Raw genomic sequence first — 17901 nt, 5'->3', positions numbered from 1 at the left:
TAAGCTGCAATATACCTTTCAGAATATAGTTTATTCTCTTTATATCAAGTGGAATAGAAACACAAAATGTGTGATATGGGTGCAGTCCTCAGGTTTTGACTGTCTCGTAGGCATGCTCAAACCTCTCATTTCTTTTCAGATTCTGGTTTATGCTTCAAAAGTTTAAATCCAAAGTATATTTAATCATTACCAGCAGGTATCTGCAGGTGTTTGTCCAGAGAAGTTATTGACAGTTTGTTGCAAGAAAAAGTACTTTCTTTGGCCATGGAAATTTGCTACAACACCACTTCAGGAAAATTAATGTTGTAAGGTACTGATGTTTTATAAGCTGCGAATGATTAACAATATGCCAATTTTACAATTCAAAAGTATTTACAGAGAAGAATATTGACATAAATGCAGAGAAATAAGTTGTGATTCTTTTAGGGCCGTACAAAAATTGTTGGGTTCATGGCTTTGTTTTCTAAAATATCTAAGCAATAGTTTTTATTATACTTTAGATTTTCATATGCTATATATGAAAGAGTAGATGTGATTTTTATGATATTATTATTGATTTTGAGGGGTATATATAATATATATAATGCTATGATTCTTAATGAGTGCAAAATATATTAATAATTGTTCAACTCAAACACAGCAAAAATATCTTAACATAGATATTGTTATAATATTTTACATGTGTGTGTGCACGTGCGTGTGCACGTGCGTGTGCACGCACAGGTATTGGTTTTAGTACTTATGCAGAGGTCAGAATTATGCACAGGCAGCAGAATTTGGTTCTCCGTTTCTATCTTGTTATAATGTGAGTCCTGGGAGGCAAAATCAGGTAATAAATTTTAAAAATCATCATCTTAGGAATACACTCTGGCAACCAGCTGGCCATGCTGGCTAGGGATCCAGGTATGTGATCTTCGCTCTTCACCCCATCCTCCAATTCCAATTCCATAGTCTTTTTCTTAGCCTGTATCAGATTATTTGAAGGGGCCTGTCTTCCTTCTCTTCCACAATTCCCTGGGGACTCCAGAGCAGACCGAGTTTTCCTTTTTCCTATGGACACTATCATTCACCCATGCTTCTAACTCATCCCCATTTCTTCCTGTCAACTCCTAATACATAGAAACAAGTTCTATTTCAGATGCCAATGAGTGCAGCTGCAGAGACTCAGGAGCACCCACTGCCAAGGAATCCACAGACACCATGGGTTTCTAAGATCCAGAGACAGCAACAGAAACCAAAGGATGTAAAGCACACACAGCAAAGACAGAACCAGACATCAACAGCTTAAAGATACAGTCAATAGATTTGGAACAATGTGTGTTTGTTAGAGTTTAGCAACACTGTTACAGTAAAACCTGAGACATACTATATAGCTCAAATACATAACAAGGACTTCAAAATACCTATGATGGATATGTTCAAGGTCCATAAAGAGAAATGTGAATAAATCCATTAAGGAAATCTCTGAAAACACACAGAATGGAATGACATGAAGAAAACAGTTTCAAGACACGAATTAGGAAATGGTCAATAAAGAAACCCAAACTGAGGTAAAGCAGAAATGGAAAACTAAGGAATTTGCACAAGAACCAAATAGTGGAAACTCTCAAACAGAATACAAAATAGGAAAGAACATGACACACTGAAGACATGATAGAATAAATGAATTCATCAACCCAAGCAATATTAAATATAAAAAACAAAAGTTTACTGATACAAAACATAGAGGAAATCTGGGGAGCCATGTCAAGAACAAATCTAAGAATAATAAGAACAGAAGAAGGAATCCATGTCAAAGGCATAGAAAATACTTTCAACAAAATAAATTTCCCTAATCTAATAAAGGAGGTGTCATATCAAGATACAAGAAGCACAAAACTAAATAGACAAGACCAGAAAAGAATTTTAACGTGACATAAAGTAAAAACAACATAAAATGTTAAAAAGAAAGAATATTAAAAGCTGTAATGGAAAAAGAATGAGTGTCATATAAGGCAGAACTATTAGAATAACATATATTTCTAATGGAGGCTTTAAAAGTCAGAAAGGCATAGACAGAAGTTCTGCATTCTCTTGAAAGAACACAGGTGCCAGTTCAGACTTCTATACTAAGCAAAATTTTCTGCGACAACATATGGAAAAAGAAAGATATCTGAGCTTTACAGCAGGCAAAGAAAGAAACCTTCAACCAGAAAAAAGTTTAGGACATCCAAAAAACCTCAAAAAATAAAAAATATCAAACAAGCATATCAAAATAAGAGGAAAAATCACACACTTCAATAACCAAATAATGGGAAACAATGACTCCTGCTAACTGGGAACCAAGGGTAAATGGTCTCAGTTCCCCAGTAAACCAGAACTATCCCTCTGCTGCATGCAAGAAATATACCTTAACATCAAGGATATTGCTATAGGAACATTACTGTAACATAAATTGCATATTGACCCTCACATGGTGATAGTAGGTGTTTGCAATACCTTACTCTAGGCAATGTACAGGATATACAGACAAAAACTAAACTTAGGGAGGCTGGAGCGAAATGATGTCATGAACTAAATGAACCTAACAGATATTACTGACATTTCATCCAAACACAAAAGAAAATATTTTATTTCTCAGTACCATATATATATTTCCAAAATTAGCCACATATTTTGTTTGTTTGTTTGTTTTTCGAGACAGGGTTTCTCTGCAGCTTTAGAGCCTGTCCTGGAACTAGCTCTTGTAGACCAGGCTGGTCTCGAACTCACAGAGATCCGCCTGCCTCTGCCTCCCGAGTGCTGGGATTAAAGACGTGTGCCACCACCGCCCGGCTTTCTTTTTTTTTTGTTTGTTTGTTAGCCACATATTTTGACACAAAATAAATCTGTCTTTCCAAAAGTTAAATTTCCCCACAAGTAGTATAGAATAAAGAAATATTTTTAATATATATCATAAAATTTAAGAATTTTTATGATAAATTTAATAATTATATTTCCTAAGAATGTAGAATTGTAATATTTATCATTTGAAAAATAATGTGATTGTAATAGAACATTTTGAGAGAAACAAAAGTTAACCTTACCAAGTGCCTAGAGATGTGTCTTCACGAATACAAATGAACAATTCACACACTCAGAATTGAGGGGTTTTTTTTTTGAGTGAAAGTTTTCTTTATTTAATCTTTCATTTTTTTTGTACTTTTTTTCGGTTTTCTGGTTTTATTTATCCATGCATTTTCAATTATAATTTTCTGTGACTGTAGTCTAGTTAGATTATTCCCCCTCTCTTTCCTCCCTTAAACACTCCCACATATTCTTGACTGCTCTCTTTCAAGTATGCCACCTCTTTTTTATTAATTGTTATTATTTGTGACTTCATTTTTATTTTTAACTTAAGCCCTCAAAAAATTAATTATCTTTCTGATTTTATTTTTTAAACGGTTATTTATTTGTGTAAAACTGTTGCAGATAAACTTATGACAAACTAATCTAATTTGATTTTAATAAGTTACAATAGTTTGTTGTGGCAGAGATTGATTCCATGATTTATTACAACTTTGAAGCATTTGAAAATGATTTTGCTGAAGGAAGACTTGCCCAGCTTTTCAGAGAAATCAGAAATCATTTCAAATCGTCCCATTAATGAATTAATTATAATTGCTGTTCAAACTCTGCCTAGTCAATAGTCGAAAACATCACCAGCTAAGTTCATATTTTTAATGGGTGAAATGCAGGGCTGCATTGGCTATGTTAGTAAAGAGAGTGCAGTGCAAGAATGAGGACATTAGTCCAGTTGTGTCAAAGCTATGCTGTGGGTGGCAACGCAATTCCACAGCGGCAGGGAGGAGCCTCATACAAGTTGGTGACTTCCAGGTCAAAATTACTATCATATCTCAAAAAATAAGGTGGATAGCAGTTGGAGACCACATCCAAAACAGACACAGTCATAATAGCTGTTCCAGTGCATACATACAGGCACAGAAACATAAACATATACCTAGATATATACAAACAATTATAAAACAAGAAACTGCAGAGGTGACACAGTAGTAGACAAGGTATCCAACAATTAGAAGAGACCTTATTGTCATCTGTAACTTCAATTCCAAGAGATCTATTAATCCTCTTCATCCTCCACAGCCACTGCATTTAAACACACAACCAAATACAGATACACACACACACACACACACACACACACACACACACACACACACACGACTAAAGTAGAAAAATGAGGTCCTTCAAAAGGGAATGAAATAAAATAGATGAAATGGGAATGTTCAAGAACTGTACATACTGACTAATATACTGATATCTTTATACAGAAAAGTAATTCTAGATATTGACTAAATCATAATACCCCTGAGAACCCTTCATTTCTTTAAACCTGCTAATACCCCTGCCTACAGCAAGAGCATAAGAACATTGTAAAGAACTTTAACATGCATGAAAAGAAAGCTATTGTCTAATGATAATTTATTGATTTAAACCAAACTTCCTTTTCTTGCTTACAGGAGCAAAATGGGGGTTATAATGAGGAATTTTGAGATGCCAGAAAAATTCCTTGAGCTCTTTAGTGAACAGTAAGAGCCTTGAGCATGGTGATTTGAATGAATTGAGGAGACCCTCAATAGAATACAGATCAGGTCCCTTGCCAAATATGGGTAGTAATTGTCCTTATTTATTGTAGGAATCAATCATCAACATTACTTATGACTACAGCTGTTCAAATTTGATTGAATTTTCAAGGTACCCCAGAAATTGCACAAGAAACAGAGTTTGGGTCTTTTAGGAATTTATATTCTAACCTTGCAGTGTCTAATATGGAGCTATTAGCTGCACATGGCTGTTTAAATTTAAATGGGCTAAATCCAAGTAACAGTGTGTTCTCACAATTCAATTGCTCTAAAGCTATAATGTGTCCATGGTGATCTTGTCAACTATTATTAAAATATAATCTCGTACAATGTTACCATTATACACCATATACTGTTTTTATGATAAAATATAGAACAGAAGGGGAAGTATCTCTATGATCATTGGAATTTCATTAAATGAATCAACTAGTTTTCATCTGAAATGTAAGAGAGAGGCTTCACATTCTGCGAATGAGCTCAACATTTGTTGAGTGAAGAAACTCAACAAATAAAACTTTCTGTGTAGAAAGTTTTCTGGAATTCATTTTTTTGCTTTCTTGCCATAGAAAGTAAACAACACTGTTCTTATGCCAATAAGGAATAATATTTTTTTCTCAAAAAAATAAAAATGATAAATCAAGGAATAAAAAAGTGCTAAACCAAAGAATAGATGATAAAAAATGAATATTTAGATGCATAAGTCTTCAGCATTGGCTTGGCAAACAAGGAAGATTCCTTTAATGAATCGAAAAGTTGCAATGAACTTTCTGTAATTATATGTAAAGGCCTAGTGGATAGGTTGTTAGATGAAGAGGAAGTACATGTCAATATAATAAGTAACATTTGATTACAGCATATCAAATTATATATTCTCATATAGGAAGTAAATCTGATATTTTCATGATACAGTTGGGTTTTAGAAAAATTGTTGTGTTTCATTGAAAAGAGGAGCATGGAAAATCAGACAAATCCTGATACTGATGTAGGTGGGTCTTCCATCTCTCTGTTGCTCGTCTATTACTACATGATACCTGTCTGATTGGACTTGTTTTCTAAACACAGCTAGAGTAAGGGAGAACTGAGCAGTATTAACCACAGGAATAGTCGCTGTTCTAGCAGTGATAGACCTAAAGGTCCAAGCTAACCATGATCTAAAGCAGCCCTCTCCAACGCTATGCACAGAAGAAGCCAGATGGCAGTGGCCTTTGTGTTAACTATGCCTGTTGAGAGTTTGTATAGTTAGATATGTCACCAGTGCATAGTTCTCATCTTCATGAAGGTAACAGGGCTGAGTGAAAGCTCACACTGAAAAGTCTGTTCACCTATCTGCTCTCCAGACGCATTTTGATCTTTTCCTTCATAGCCAAGACAATAAAATGAAACCAATGCTCTGCTGAACAGTGTGGTTCTGAACGCTTACTGTGAGGAAAACCAGGCTCTGTTACGTGACATTCTGTTAGTTGACATTGGTTGCCAAAAATGAAACCCACAAATAAGAGTTGCTAGGAGAAATGTTTTAACCAATTAATCGTCACTCATTTTGAAAACTATCCAGAGTGTGTTAATATTATCATTTATGAGCAACATAAAATTCATTTCAGAATTTGTGGCTAAACACTAATTTTGAGAATTGATTCATAACTCTTCATCAGAAGTCTCAGACTTATTCTAAATATTGCTATTTTTCAAGTCCATATTGATGTTCTAAATTTCATTTTATAAGTGTGGATAAGATTGAAATTTTCTGTAATAAAACTTAGTATTTTATTACATAGAGTATAGGTTAAATACTAAACCAGCAGTGTTTCCTATTTTCAAGAGTTCCAGTCTTCTTCTGAAGGGTAATAATTATTACTAGATTTGTACATGTTTATCTTTCAAGAAAAGTAATCTTTCTCCTCTTTCCCTGCCTCCCTCCCCATCTCCTTCTGCCTTTCCCTACTCCCTTCTTTTCTTTATGGAAAAAATGTGTGATGCTATATTGGCATCCAACACAAATAATGATAGAGCAGTATTCCTACACTAGCATTTAAGGTTGCACAGATGAATGCTTACCAACTTTGTATTTAGCTTGTTCTTAACAATGTTCTTATGAAACCACCTGCTACACACTTTTACCCTTTGATATCAAAATTTTACATTTTTGCATTGCTACCACATTTGTACATTTCTACTTTTAGAGAATACTTTTTGAAAGGTAATTGATTAAACATTAAATGCATCTTAAAGTTTGGTAGACAATTAATGGTTTGTTCAAAGAAGATGCATATGAAAAACACACAAAAAATTACCCAAAACAAATAAAATTGTCTAGTGTAGGTACAATGATATATGTGAAGTAATGAAAATCTGATATTTCAGATATATATTTTTTCTATGCTTTGGAAGGCATTTTCTTATACTGCAAATTACTGTCCATAGGTGAATACATAATCTCATTGATATTAATCCACTGTTTTTCCATTGTGGTTTTACAAATATGTGGGATACTCTCTTTGTTGCAATTTCATCTGTAGCAGACTAGAAAAAAATTACTTTGTTGTTATTCCACCAATAGTAGCAAAAAAACAAACCAAAAATGATGACTCAGTTTTCTCAATACAAGGAAGTGCTTATTTTTAAGCTCTTTTTAGAAGTCTTTAATTTACTTAGCTTTGACATCAAAGCCTTAGGAAAGATATATTTTAATTTAGAATAATTAAATGAAGGAATGGTAGAGAATTCTTATTCATTACTGTCACAAGCATAACAGTAAATCTAGTTTTGAGGATGTCTGAAATGTAGCGTTAGCCTGCCTACTCACAATTCACCATCTAATCTAACCAAAATAAAGGGGAGTCCTAATAGCTTAGGGTTCCGTGATGTTGATCAATGGTCATAACGTGTCACTGTTATTACTGAGGAATTTCCTCATTTATAATTCCTCTTAGGTTGCTTCAAAATGATCTATAATTCTTAAGTAAGCCTTTTGACATGCTGAAGAAACAACCCAGTGATAACACAAATAAAATGTTTAAATAAGTTAATTTACTATAAAAATTATTGCAGAGCATTCATAGATCACTAAAATGTGAATGTAATAATATAGAATAATAAATTTAAAGTCCGGGAAAATATGTGTTTGCATTTCAAAGCACAAGTTGGTATTTTAATGTGAATTTAAATTTTAATGTTCTGTTACCAATTCATATATCTGAACGTGGCATGTCCTTCTGACAGGTGCTATTTCATGGTATTCTTATGTTCACAAACATTTGGTCAAACGTCCTTAGTTTTTTAACCCAACTGAGATAAATAATGTTGAACTTAGAATTTTAAACCTTAATTCTGGGAACAGCTTTATAATCACTAGTTAAAGTTTTCAGTATCCAGATGTTTCTAAATGGTCCTTTGTGTTCATGTAAGTATTATGTGAAAGCATGCATAAATATCATGCGACGACTGTCTGTTGATTAGTACAGATCAAACAAATATGATCATGTGGATAGAAGTCTTGGTTCTAATTTCTTCTGTAAATGGTCCGTTTCTCTGTTTCCTAGGGAATAGTGAAGAGACAAAGCAAAGGATGTCTACTCATTAAAGATGAAACGCCGCTATATTTCCGTGGTGGTGTTCCTACTGCAGTGTATTCTAGCTTGTGTCCCACAATTTCTCAAAATTCACTTCCCAGTAGAGCAGTTCACAGGGACACCTAGTGGCGAAAGTGGCAGGGCCTCCCATGGCAACGCTGTGACATGAATTAGTGCTAGACAGTCTTCTTTTCTTTCCTTTTCTAATTTGAACCATACAAGGAAATCTGTAATGTGGGTATAAATGTTTCATGTGACACTGTTAGTTGAGCAGGTTCAAAATGTGCTTGATACTTCTACGTTTAACAACATCAGTTTTAAATAGGACACTATTAAAAATAAAACAATATAGAGCATATAAACCCTTGTTTATACTGAGTGAAAACGTGGAAGTGTCACACACTTATACTAGAAAACCTAGATCCTTAGCAATCTAATAACTAAGGCATTCTGCAACTTATCAGAACTTCTGTTGAGTTAGTAATTATTAAATATCAGGTTGCTGACAGGGCTCAGTATTTTCATTCTGAAGGTGAATACACTTGTAAACTTAAATATTTACAATTTAAAAATATAAAGGTGATTTTTTTTCACCTTAAAAGAAGTTTCATACATTCTTACCTCAGATCATAGGATAAATAACTTAATAATAATATAACAACTATTGTTTTTAAAGTAAATTTTGCTGTATACCTGTGGCCAGTAGCTATGAAAAGTATGCGAATTTTACAGTTCTCAGATTTCAATTGATTGTCTGACATTACAGACTATGTCAATTCTTTCTCCCTTGTAGAGTTTCCAACCTCCATGAAATACACAAAACTATTTCAAAGTGTTTATGGCTTAGTTAAAATATATACTCAGCATATTTATTTAGATGACAATTTGAAAGCATTGCACGTTTCAAGAGGTTTAAATAATTCACTGCTTCTCTACAAATCCCTGAAATTCAACACATATGGAGGCTGTGAGGAGCTGTTTGAGACGCGTCCACATAAATCCTGCCTCTGGAACCTACTACTATCAATCAGAGGATGACCACAAATATTATCCCCTAAGTTAAACTTAGAGAAATTTATTTATGTTTAAAGCATAATATCAGAATAGGGAGAGGAAAATACATTTGCATGGCAAAAGTACCTACCCATCTATGACAGCATGAAGCTTGAGAGCAGCCTGCCCTGGGTCACTAACTCTAAACAACTTCCCTAAGCTTCTTGTGAAGACTGAGGGCCTAACATTTCCAAAACGTAAAGCACATCTTATGAACACCCAGACCCCTTTCAGGGGAGGAAGTTGTCTGGTTTCCTGGAAGAAGCGGCTCATACTTACAGAGAGGTGATCAGGAGGAGTTCAGCAGGTGACGCTTCCAGAAACTCGCTTTCAACAGACTCTGTCTCTATTACAGTTGTTTCCAGCTCTCTAGTTGGCTTAGTGTATTCGCTTTCTCCCTGGAGAACCACTCCGACATACTTATAAAACGTGAATCTTTAAAAAGATAAAGATAAAAATAACGCACTCTCTATAGCTAGGACGAGCCACTCCCTCCAGGGTCCTTTACTGGAGCCACTGGAAGCAGCAGTATGGACACTCCTCCAAAGGGCAGAGGCATCTGGGCAAATGGCAACCAGTAGGAATCATCTGATCCCTGGTCGCCACCAAGTCTAGCACTGTCAGGGTTCTTTCCAGTTCTCCCTTTCCAAGAAGACGATTGCACACTCCTACGCTCGAATTGCGCACATGGTCCAAGACTCCTCTGTCTCCACGAATGTGACATCGAAGGGGGCTCTGACTGCGCCTCCAGAGCCCAGGGCCGCCTTCGCCCTCGGCTGCCATCTACCGGCCACTGGGTGCCCGCTTCGCCCCTGGCCCATCATGTCTGCTGCAGCTTGGCTCGCACCAGCGGCGCGACAATAAACAAGTGCGGCGGACGGGGCCCTGCACCTCGCTACCCAGCAGATGTAGCCGCCTTCTCCGCTCCCAGGAGAGAAGACACGACTTTTTCTGAGTTTTTCTTTCTTTCTTTCTTTTTTTTTAAAAGAGCTGCCAGGCTGCCAGGACATGCCACAGGCGTAGAACAACGCTGCTCCTGCCTCCTCGGACCCCTCAAAGGATGTCGGAGATAAAGAGTTGAGAATAATGAGGATCGAGCACCGCATCTGGGGAGGGACAGAGAAAATCCGCTGCAAACACTAGGAACAGTGCAGCGGCCAAGAGGATGTGGGAGCCTTTCAAATACTAATTAGGGGCCGCGACTGCAGGTTAGCCTTGGGGACAACGGCATCCCGGCTGCAGTGGTCGTGGCGCGTGGGGGAGAGAAGCACAGCGAAGGAACCGCCGGCGGAGCAGCCGAGGGGCCAGTACCACCTTCTCTCGCCCCCTCACTACCATGTACAGTGTGCGCTGCAAGAAGAAGGCGGAGGATGCACGCACACCCTCGAGCCCCTCTCCCTCCGGCAGGTCCCGGGGCGTGCGCCACTGACCAGGGGGGTAATGTGGTGAAGACGCCGACCCGGAGAGACTAGGGGGGAGGGGAGGGCGAGCCCGCGCGATCCCAGGCCGGAGGGTGCCAGGAGCCCGAGGTGGCTGGAAGGGGGCGGCTGCCATCACTGGGTCGGAGAAAGTTGCCCCCTGTGCAGATGGGAACAGTAAGTACCCGCCGGTTCCTGGGGTAAGGAGAAGGGGCCCTGAGACCTGGGTTTCGCGCGTGGGAGCGAAGGTGCGAGGGAGCGTGAGTGCGATCGGGTGCGAGCGCTCGCCCGGCTGACCAGTACGTTAGCTAGGCGGCCCAGCCAGGCATCCTGCTCCGCGTCCCCCGCCTTGGTCTCCCCTCTTCCCCTCCCCACTGAGCCCTCCCCGCCCAGCCTGCTCAGGCTCCCAGCCCCTGCCGCGAGCTGCCTTTCCAGCGAGTCCCTGGCCGTCCCATCCCCCACCCCACTGCCCGCTCCGGCTACCGCGGTGAGCGCAGGGAGAGCCCTTTGGGGAGCCCGGGAACCCGCGGTAGCCACCGCGGTGGCGGCCCGGTGCTAGCAACGTCCTGGTGCCGCTTTCCTCCAGAAGCTCAGCCTGCACTGCTAGCAGCTTCTGTGTCTGCCTAGGCTTCAAAAATCAGTGCACACCCTGAAGAGGTGTTTTTCTAAATGGTAGCTATGATGAGTGGGCCCCTGAGATGGGAGACGGGGTAAGTCTGTGGTTTACTTTGCAAAAGAGGTTTCTGTGTGTGTCTGTGTGGTATGGCGAAGTGGCTTTCTTTGCTTTTCCCCCTCCCCTTCTTCCTCCCTTTACCCTTCCTTTGCTTTGGGGCGGGGTGGGGGAGGGGGAGTCTCGGGTCCTGGAACTCCGGTTCCTCTGCCTGAGCGGCGGTTCCAGCAGCTGTGCCTGGAGCCACGGGTCCGGCCTGGGTTTGGGCTTCAACCGGAGCGGCTCCATGCTGCTTAATGCAGGGATATGGCAGGCGGTGATCCAGGCTCTAAATTCTTTGCGAGCGAACAAATACAGTCCCCCCGTCCCCGCCCTCTATCCTTTTTTCCTTTTTGCTTTAATAAACCAAAAACGTGTGGTGCACCCGCGAGTTTACATCGGTGGTGCTTTTCCCTGTCTGAATGTTAGCATTTCCAGCTCATTCAACTTTATTTTCTCAAATCTTCAGTCTCCTTTGATGGCTGGGGACGGCGGGGGAGGGGGTGAATGGAGAAGAGCCTTGGAAAAGGCTCTTCGACCTCGACTAGCCAGAACTGAATTAAAGTTGTAAACGTTCGAATTTAATACTGCTTGGGCACAATTTGCAATGGACTCTGAGATGGGAAAGGAGGTGAATGGGGGTGGGGAAGCACCGCGAGGGAGGGGGAGGGGATCCAACCCAGCTGAATGGATGTGCACATTTGATCCAATGGAGAACCCAAATTTCAAGGTAAACGTTTTTCTTCGTCTCAGGATGTTTAAAACCCAAGCCGTCTACTGTGCTGAGGGGAGGTCTGATACACTATTGAGGTTTCTGTACTGTGGTTCCGATCTTTCTCGATATGTCTGGGTGGCCAAATGTCAATGATTCGTAGACACACTTGCACATGTGCGTGCGAATGCAGACACTCTGAACCAGGAGGGTTGGTGTGACTTGATGATCATGTGCAAGCTGTGTATCTGTGATTTAGAAACGTCCTGACTTTAGTTCTGGTTTGAGATTTTCATCAGTTTTTTTTTTTTTCTGTTTTTGATTTTGTTTTTTGGTGGAGGCAGAAACAAGGTTGATCAGAGAAAAGGCATAGGTTCCCAGAACCCCACAGTTTTATCAACACTCCCCCTAAACAACCCCACACTCTACATTAAGACCACTTGTGTCCATTCTCTGAGTGTTGCTGTCAACCCAAAGTAGTAGTCAAAAGCTTTCCAGTGACAAAAAGGGAGAACAGAAGGGGGAGGGGGGATCAAAGTAGTTTCACAGGGAGATTAAATTCAAATGTTAAGACACTGGCCTGTGACATTTGCCTCTTTTTTGTCTTTTAACCATCACAGTGTCCCTTTATACCAGGAAGGGAAATAAGGGAGGGGACCATTGACATTTAAACGTAAAAGCAACTTCAAAGATGGAGATGTTGGCAAGGATGTAGTTCGGTCCAAATCTTATGAATTCGGAAAGGCTACTTTTGCATACCGTGGCAAAGTGACTTGGAGCCCCAGTGTAATAGAGCATTTGCCCGTGATCGGTGGTATACTTTCAGCCGCTTCGGGGTAAGCTGTAGAAATGCCCTCTTTAGACTCACAGCATTCAGAAGTGCTCCGAGATTGCGGATGCCTTTGCTGAGTTCTCTATAAGCCATCGTGTGGAACTATTACAGTGGTTAAAGATGCGGTTTTGTAGCCTCGCTGGCATGATCAATGAGGAGAAGTGGTCTCAGGGTGCTGGAGACAAAGCGCTGCTAAGTGGCCTGGTGCATACAATCAGGGTTCTGATATGCTTAATAGCTGTGGTGAAGTCCACCATCAAAGCGAACTCGCTCCCTCCCCCCTCAACACACACACACACACACACACACACACACACACACACACACCTCTACATTCTCAGTGCTCACGAGGACAATTGGTGACTTAAAAGCTTCTGTTGGCTGCTCTTGATGCATGATCTTGCATCCTTCTTGCCTCTGAAAAGTATTCTTTATGCTTCCACCCTGACGCTTCTTGTAGTGATTTAAAATAGCTCAAAGTATTGTGACCCCACGCATATCTGTAAAAATGGGAGACCTTAACAGTAAAGTGTTATCAGAGAAGATTCTGAAAGAAAGCAAGGAGGGGGCTGGGTATAGGTGAAGTGGAGAACCCTGTTGAAAAACTTATACTTCTCTCTCTTAAATTAGAGCGATGAGACTGTACTGACAGCCATTTTATGTATATTTATGGATTAGTTTGATAAGGGAGGGCAGAGAACACTAACACAGGAATTTATCTGCCTTCATCTTCTAAAAGCAGGAAATTGGTGGCATGCTCATTGGGAGGAAATACCATGAGACTTCAAATCAAAATGAACAGCCAATTTTGGTAAAGTCTGAAAGATATCAATGTACCCCCTGGGCAAGGGAGGAGGTGCTTTATATGTTGTGTGCATATACTCTCCTGGATTTCAAAGAAAAAGTATCAAGAAAGGGTGACTCTGATTAACCCCCTTAACTTTTGTGTATGTGATACTGTTATTTCCTTGTTTCCTCTCTCCCTTGCAGGAGGTAAAATGCACGTTTGCTGCCCCCCAGTAACTTTGGAACAGGACCTTCACAGAAAAATGCATAGCTGGATACTGCAGACTCTAGCATTTGCTGTAACATCTCTCGTCCTTTCCTGTGCAGAAACCATCGATTATTATGGGGAAATCTGTGACAATGCATGTCCTTGTGAGGAAAAGGACGGCATTTTAACTGTGAGCTGTGAAAACCGGGGGATCATCAGTCTCTCTGAAATTAGCCCTCCCCGTTTCCCAATTTATCACCTCCTGTTGTCTGGGAACCTTCTGAACCGTCTCTATCCCAATGAGTTTGTTAATTACACTGGGGCTTCAATTTTACATCTGGGAAGCAATGTTATCCAAGACATCGAGACTGGGGCTTTCCATGGGCTGCGGGGTTTGAGGCGACTACACCTAAACAATAATAAACTGGAACTTCTTCGAGATGACACCTTTCTTGGCTTGGAGAACTTAGAATACCTGCAGGTCGATTACAATTACATCAGTGTCATTGAACCCAATGCTTTTGGGAAACTGCATATGCTGCAGGTGCTTATCCTCAATGACAATCTCTTGTCAGGTTTACCTAACAATCTCTTCCGTTTTGTGCCCTTAACGCACTTGGACCTGCGGGGGAACAGGCTGAAACTTCTGCCCTATGTGGGGCTGTTGCAACACATGGATAAAGTTGTGGAATTGCAGCTGGAGGAAAACCCCTGGAATTGCTCCTGTGAGCTAATTTCTCTCAAGGATTGGTTGGACAGCATCTCCTACTCAGCCCTTGTGGGTGATGTGGTCTGTGAGACCCCCTTCCGTTTACACGGCAGGGACTTGGATGAGGTATCCAAGCAGGAACTTTGTCCAAGGAAACTTATTTCTGACTATGAGATGAGGCCACAGACTCCTTTAAGCACCACGGGGTATTTGCATACTACCCCAGCCTCTGTAAATTCTGTGGCCACCTCTTCCTCTGCTGTTTACAAGCCCCCTTTGAAGCCTCCTAAGGGGACCCGCCAGCCCAACAAGCCCAGAGTGCGCCCCACTTCTAGGCAGCCCTCGAAAGACTTGGGTTACAGTAACTATGGCCCCAGCATAGCCTACCAGACCAAATCCCCGGTGCCTTTGGAGTGTCCCACCGCCTGCACTTGCAACCTTCAGATCTCTGATCTGGGCCTCAATGTCAACTGCCAAGAGCGCAAGATCGAGAGCATCGCGGAGCTACAGCCCAAGCCCTACAATCCCAAGAAAATGTACCTAACAGAGAATTACATCACTGTTGTGCGCAGGACAGACTTCCTGGAAGCCACAGGACTGGACCTCCTGCACCTGGGTAACAACCGCATCTCCATGATCCAGGACCGGGCCTTTGGGGATCTCAGCAACCTGAGACGTCTCTATCTGAATGGCAACAGGATCGAGAGGCTGAGCCCAGAGTTATTCTATGGCCTGCAGAGTTTGCAGTATCTCTTCCTCCAGTACAATCTCATTCGCGAAATCCAGTCCGGGACTTTTGATCCAGTCCCAAACCTCCAGTTACTATTCTTGAATAACAACCAACTGCAAACCATGCCTTCAGGTGTCTTTTCTGGCCTGACTCTTCTCAGGCTAAACCTGAGGAGCAACAGCTTCTCCTCCTTGCCAGTTAGTGGAGTTTTGGATCAGCTGACGTCCCTCATTCAAATTGATCTACACGACAACCCTTGGGATTGCACCTGCGACGTGGTGGGCATGAAGCTGTGGATTGAGCAGCTCAAAGTGGGAGTGCTAGTGGACGAAGTGATCTGTAAGGCACCCAAGAAATTTGCAGAGACCTACATGCGCTCCATCAAGTCGGAACTGCTGTGTCCAGACTATTCTGATGTGGTGGTTTCCACGCCCACGCCCTCTTCCATCCAGGTACCATCTCGGACCAATGCAGCGACACCAGCTGTGAGGCTGAACAGCACTGGGGCCCCTGCGGGCTTAGGTGCTGGAGCCGGGGCTTCCTCAGTGCCCTTGTCGGTGCTGATCCTCAGCCTGCTGCTTGTTTTTATCATGTCAGTCTTCGTGGCAGCAGGCCTCTTCGTGCTGGTCATGAAACGCAGGAAGAAGAACCAGAACGACCATACCAGCACCAACAACTCCGACGTGAGCTCCTTTAACATGCAGTACAGCGTGTATGGGGGTGGAGGCGGCAGCGGGGGTGGCCACCCGCACGCGCACGTGCACCACCGCGGACCGGCTTTGCCCAAGGTGAAGACTCCCGCGGGCCACGTGTATGAATACATCCCTCACCCACTGGGCCACATGTGCAAAAACCCCATCTACAGGTCTCGAGAAGGCAACTCCGTGGAGGATTACAAAGACCTGCACGAGCTCAAGGTCACCTACAGCAGCAACCACCACCTGCAGCAGCAGCAGCCACCGCCGCCGCAGCAGCCCCAGCAGCAGCCCCCTCCGCAGCTGCAGCTGCAGCCTGGGGAGGAGGAGAGGCGGGAAAGCCACCACTTGCGGAGCCCCGCCTACAGCGTCAGCACCATCGAGCCCCGAGAGGACCTACTGTCGCCGGTGCAGGACGCTGATCGCTTTTACAGGGGCATTTTAGAGCCAGACAAACACTGCTCCACTAGCCCTGCCGGCAGCAGCCTCCCAGAATACCCCAAATTCCCATGCAGCTCGGCTGCTTACACTTTCTCCCCAAACTATGACCTGCGACGCCCCCATCAGTATTTGCACCCGGGGGCAGGGGACAGCAGGCTGCGGGAACCGGTGCTCTACAGCCCTCCCGGTGCTGTCTTTGTAGAACCGAACCGGAATGAGTATCTGGAGTTAAAAGCAAAACTAAATGTTGAGCCGGACTACCTCGAAGTGCTGGAAAAACAGACCACATTCAGTCAGTTCTAAAAACAAAGAAACTCCGTTGGAGCTTTTGCGTTTGAAACAAACAAGCAAGCAGACACACTTGGTGAACACATTTGATTAATTGTGTCGTTTCAACATTTAGGGTGAAGTGCCTTGGCACGGGATTCTCAGCTTCGGTGGAAGCTAACTGAAAGGGTGTGCAATTTACTTTTAATTTTACACGCGGGAAACATTTATGTAAACTAGGCACATCACTTTCTCTTCTTGTCTGTGGGGGAAGAGAGAAGGGCTTTGGGGAGGGCGATTTGCATCCAGGGTGACCTTCAACAGGTTGCGTCCCTTTTTGCAGTGCTCTGAAGAGCTAAGAAGGGTTGGGGGTGGAAGCAGCTTAGATTCTACTCATCCTTTTCGCTCCTCTTCTCACATCCTTCTTGTCCTTAGAGCCTTGGCATTGGTTGAGAGATTAGCACACCCCAACTTTAATAGGAAGTTTCTTCTCTCTCACTTCCCTCCCTCCCTTCCCTCTCCTACCTATCTTCCTAATCGTTTCCTTTGTTTTTAAAGAATGTGTTTGTATGCATTCTGGACATTTGAATTAAAAAAAAAAAAGTCTTGTGATCCAGAAAGGCTCACTATAGATGTGGACAAATCATTAAAATTACAGAGCTATATGATCCATAATTGATTAGTCAAAATAACTTATTGATGAAATATACAAATATTTTATTGTAGCACCTATTTTTATATGCACATTTAGCATTCTTCTTTCCTTCACTATTTAGCCTATGATTTTCTCAGAGGTGTTGTTGCACTGTACTACGAGCTGCATTTCCAAAACCAGAGTCATATCAAAAGGCCTCTTAAATATTTAATGACGTGGAGCACTAAATGGCAAAAGTCTTTAAAAATCTATGAAACCCACCCAATGGGACTCGCCATTCAAAAAATAGTAAACTTAAAAATGAAGCTGTTCGTAACCTGCTGTAGAAAAGGGAAAAGATGGAGCAATTAACTGGGTAGTTCGATTGAGAAACGTGTGGAAGTTTTTGGATGTATCAGAAAAGGTTGAAAATTATTTTTATTAGTGAACCAAAATGATGTATTGATTTGACTACTATTGTAGCCGATTTTTGATTGTGTAACCAAACCCAATTGC

The 17901-nt window shown here is 41.8% G+C and overlaps 1 protein-coding gene across 1 annotated transcript; it reads left to right on the top strand.

Annotated features, from left to right (window-relative positions):
• Nucleotides 1-10580: 10580 nt before the first annotated feature.
• On the top strand, nt 10581-16787 carry Slitrk5 (SLIT and NTRK like family member 5). Its single transcript, XM_038310699.1, has 2 exons — nt 10581-10647; nt 13906-16787. The coding sequence occupies exons 1-2, from the start codon at nt 10581-10583 to the stop codon at nt 16785-16787; spliced, it is 2949 nt and encodes a 982-aa protein (XP_038166627.1).
• The last annotated feature ends 1114 nt before the right edge of the window (nt 16788-17901 follow it).

This window comes from Arvicola amphibius, chromosome 13 (assembly GCF_903992535.2).
Source record: "Arvicola amphibius chromosome 13, mArvAmp1.2, whole genome shotgun sequence".
Lineage (NCBI taxonomy): Eukaryota > Metazoa > Chordata > Mammalia > Rodentia > Cricetidae > Arvicola > Arvicola amphibius.
This window is presented reverse-complemented; position numbering and strand designations above follow the sequence as displayed.

Excerpts from the sequence above, each read along its gene's own strand:
- Slitrk5 (XM_038310699.1), top strand. The coding sequence starts at position 10,581 with ATGTACAGTGTGCGCTGCAAGAAGAAGGCGGAGGATGCACGCACACCC. Across the intron at positions 10,648-13,905 it reads CTCGAGCCCCTCTCCCTCCG|GAGGTAAAATGCACGTTTGC; the intron begins GCAGGTCCCGGG and ends TCTCCCTTGCAG.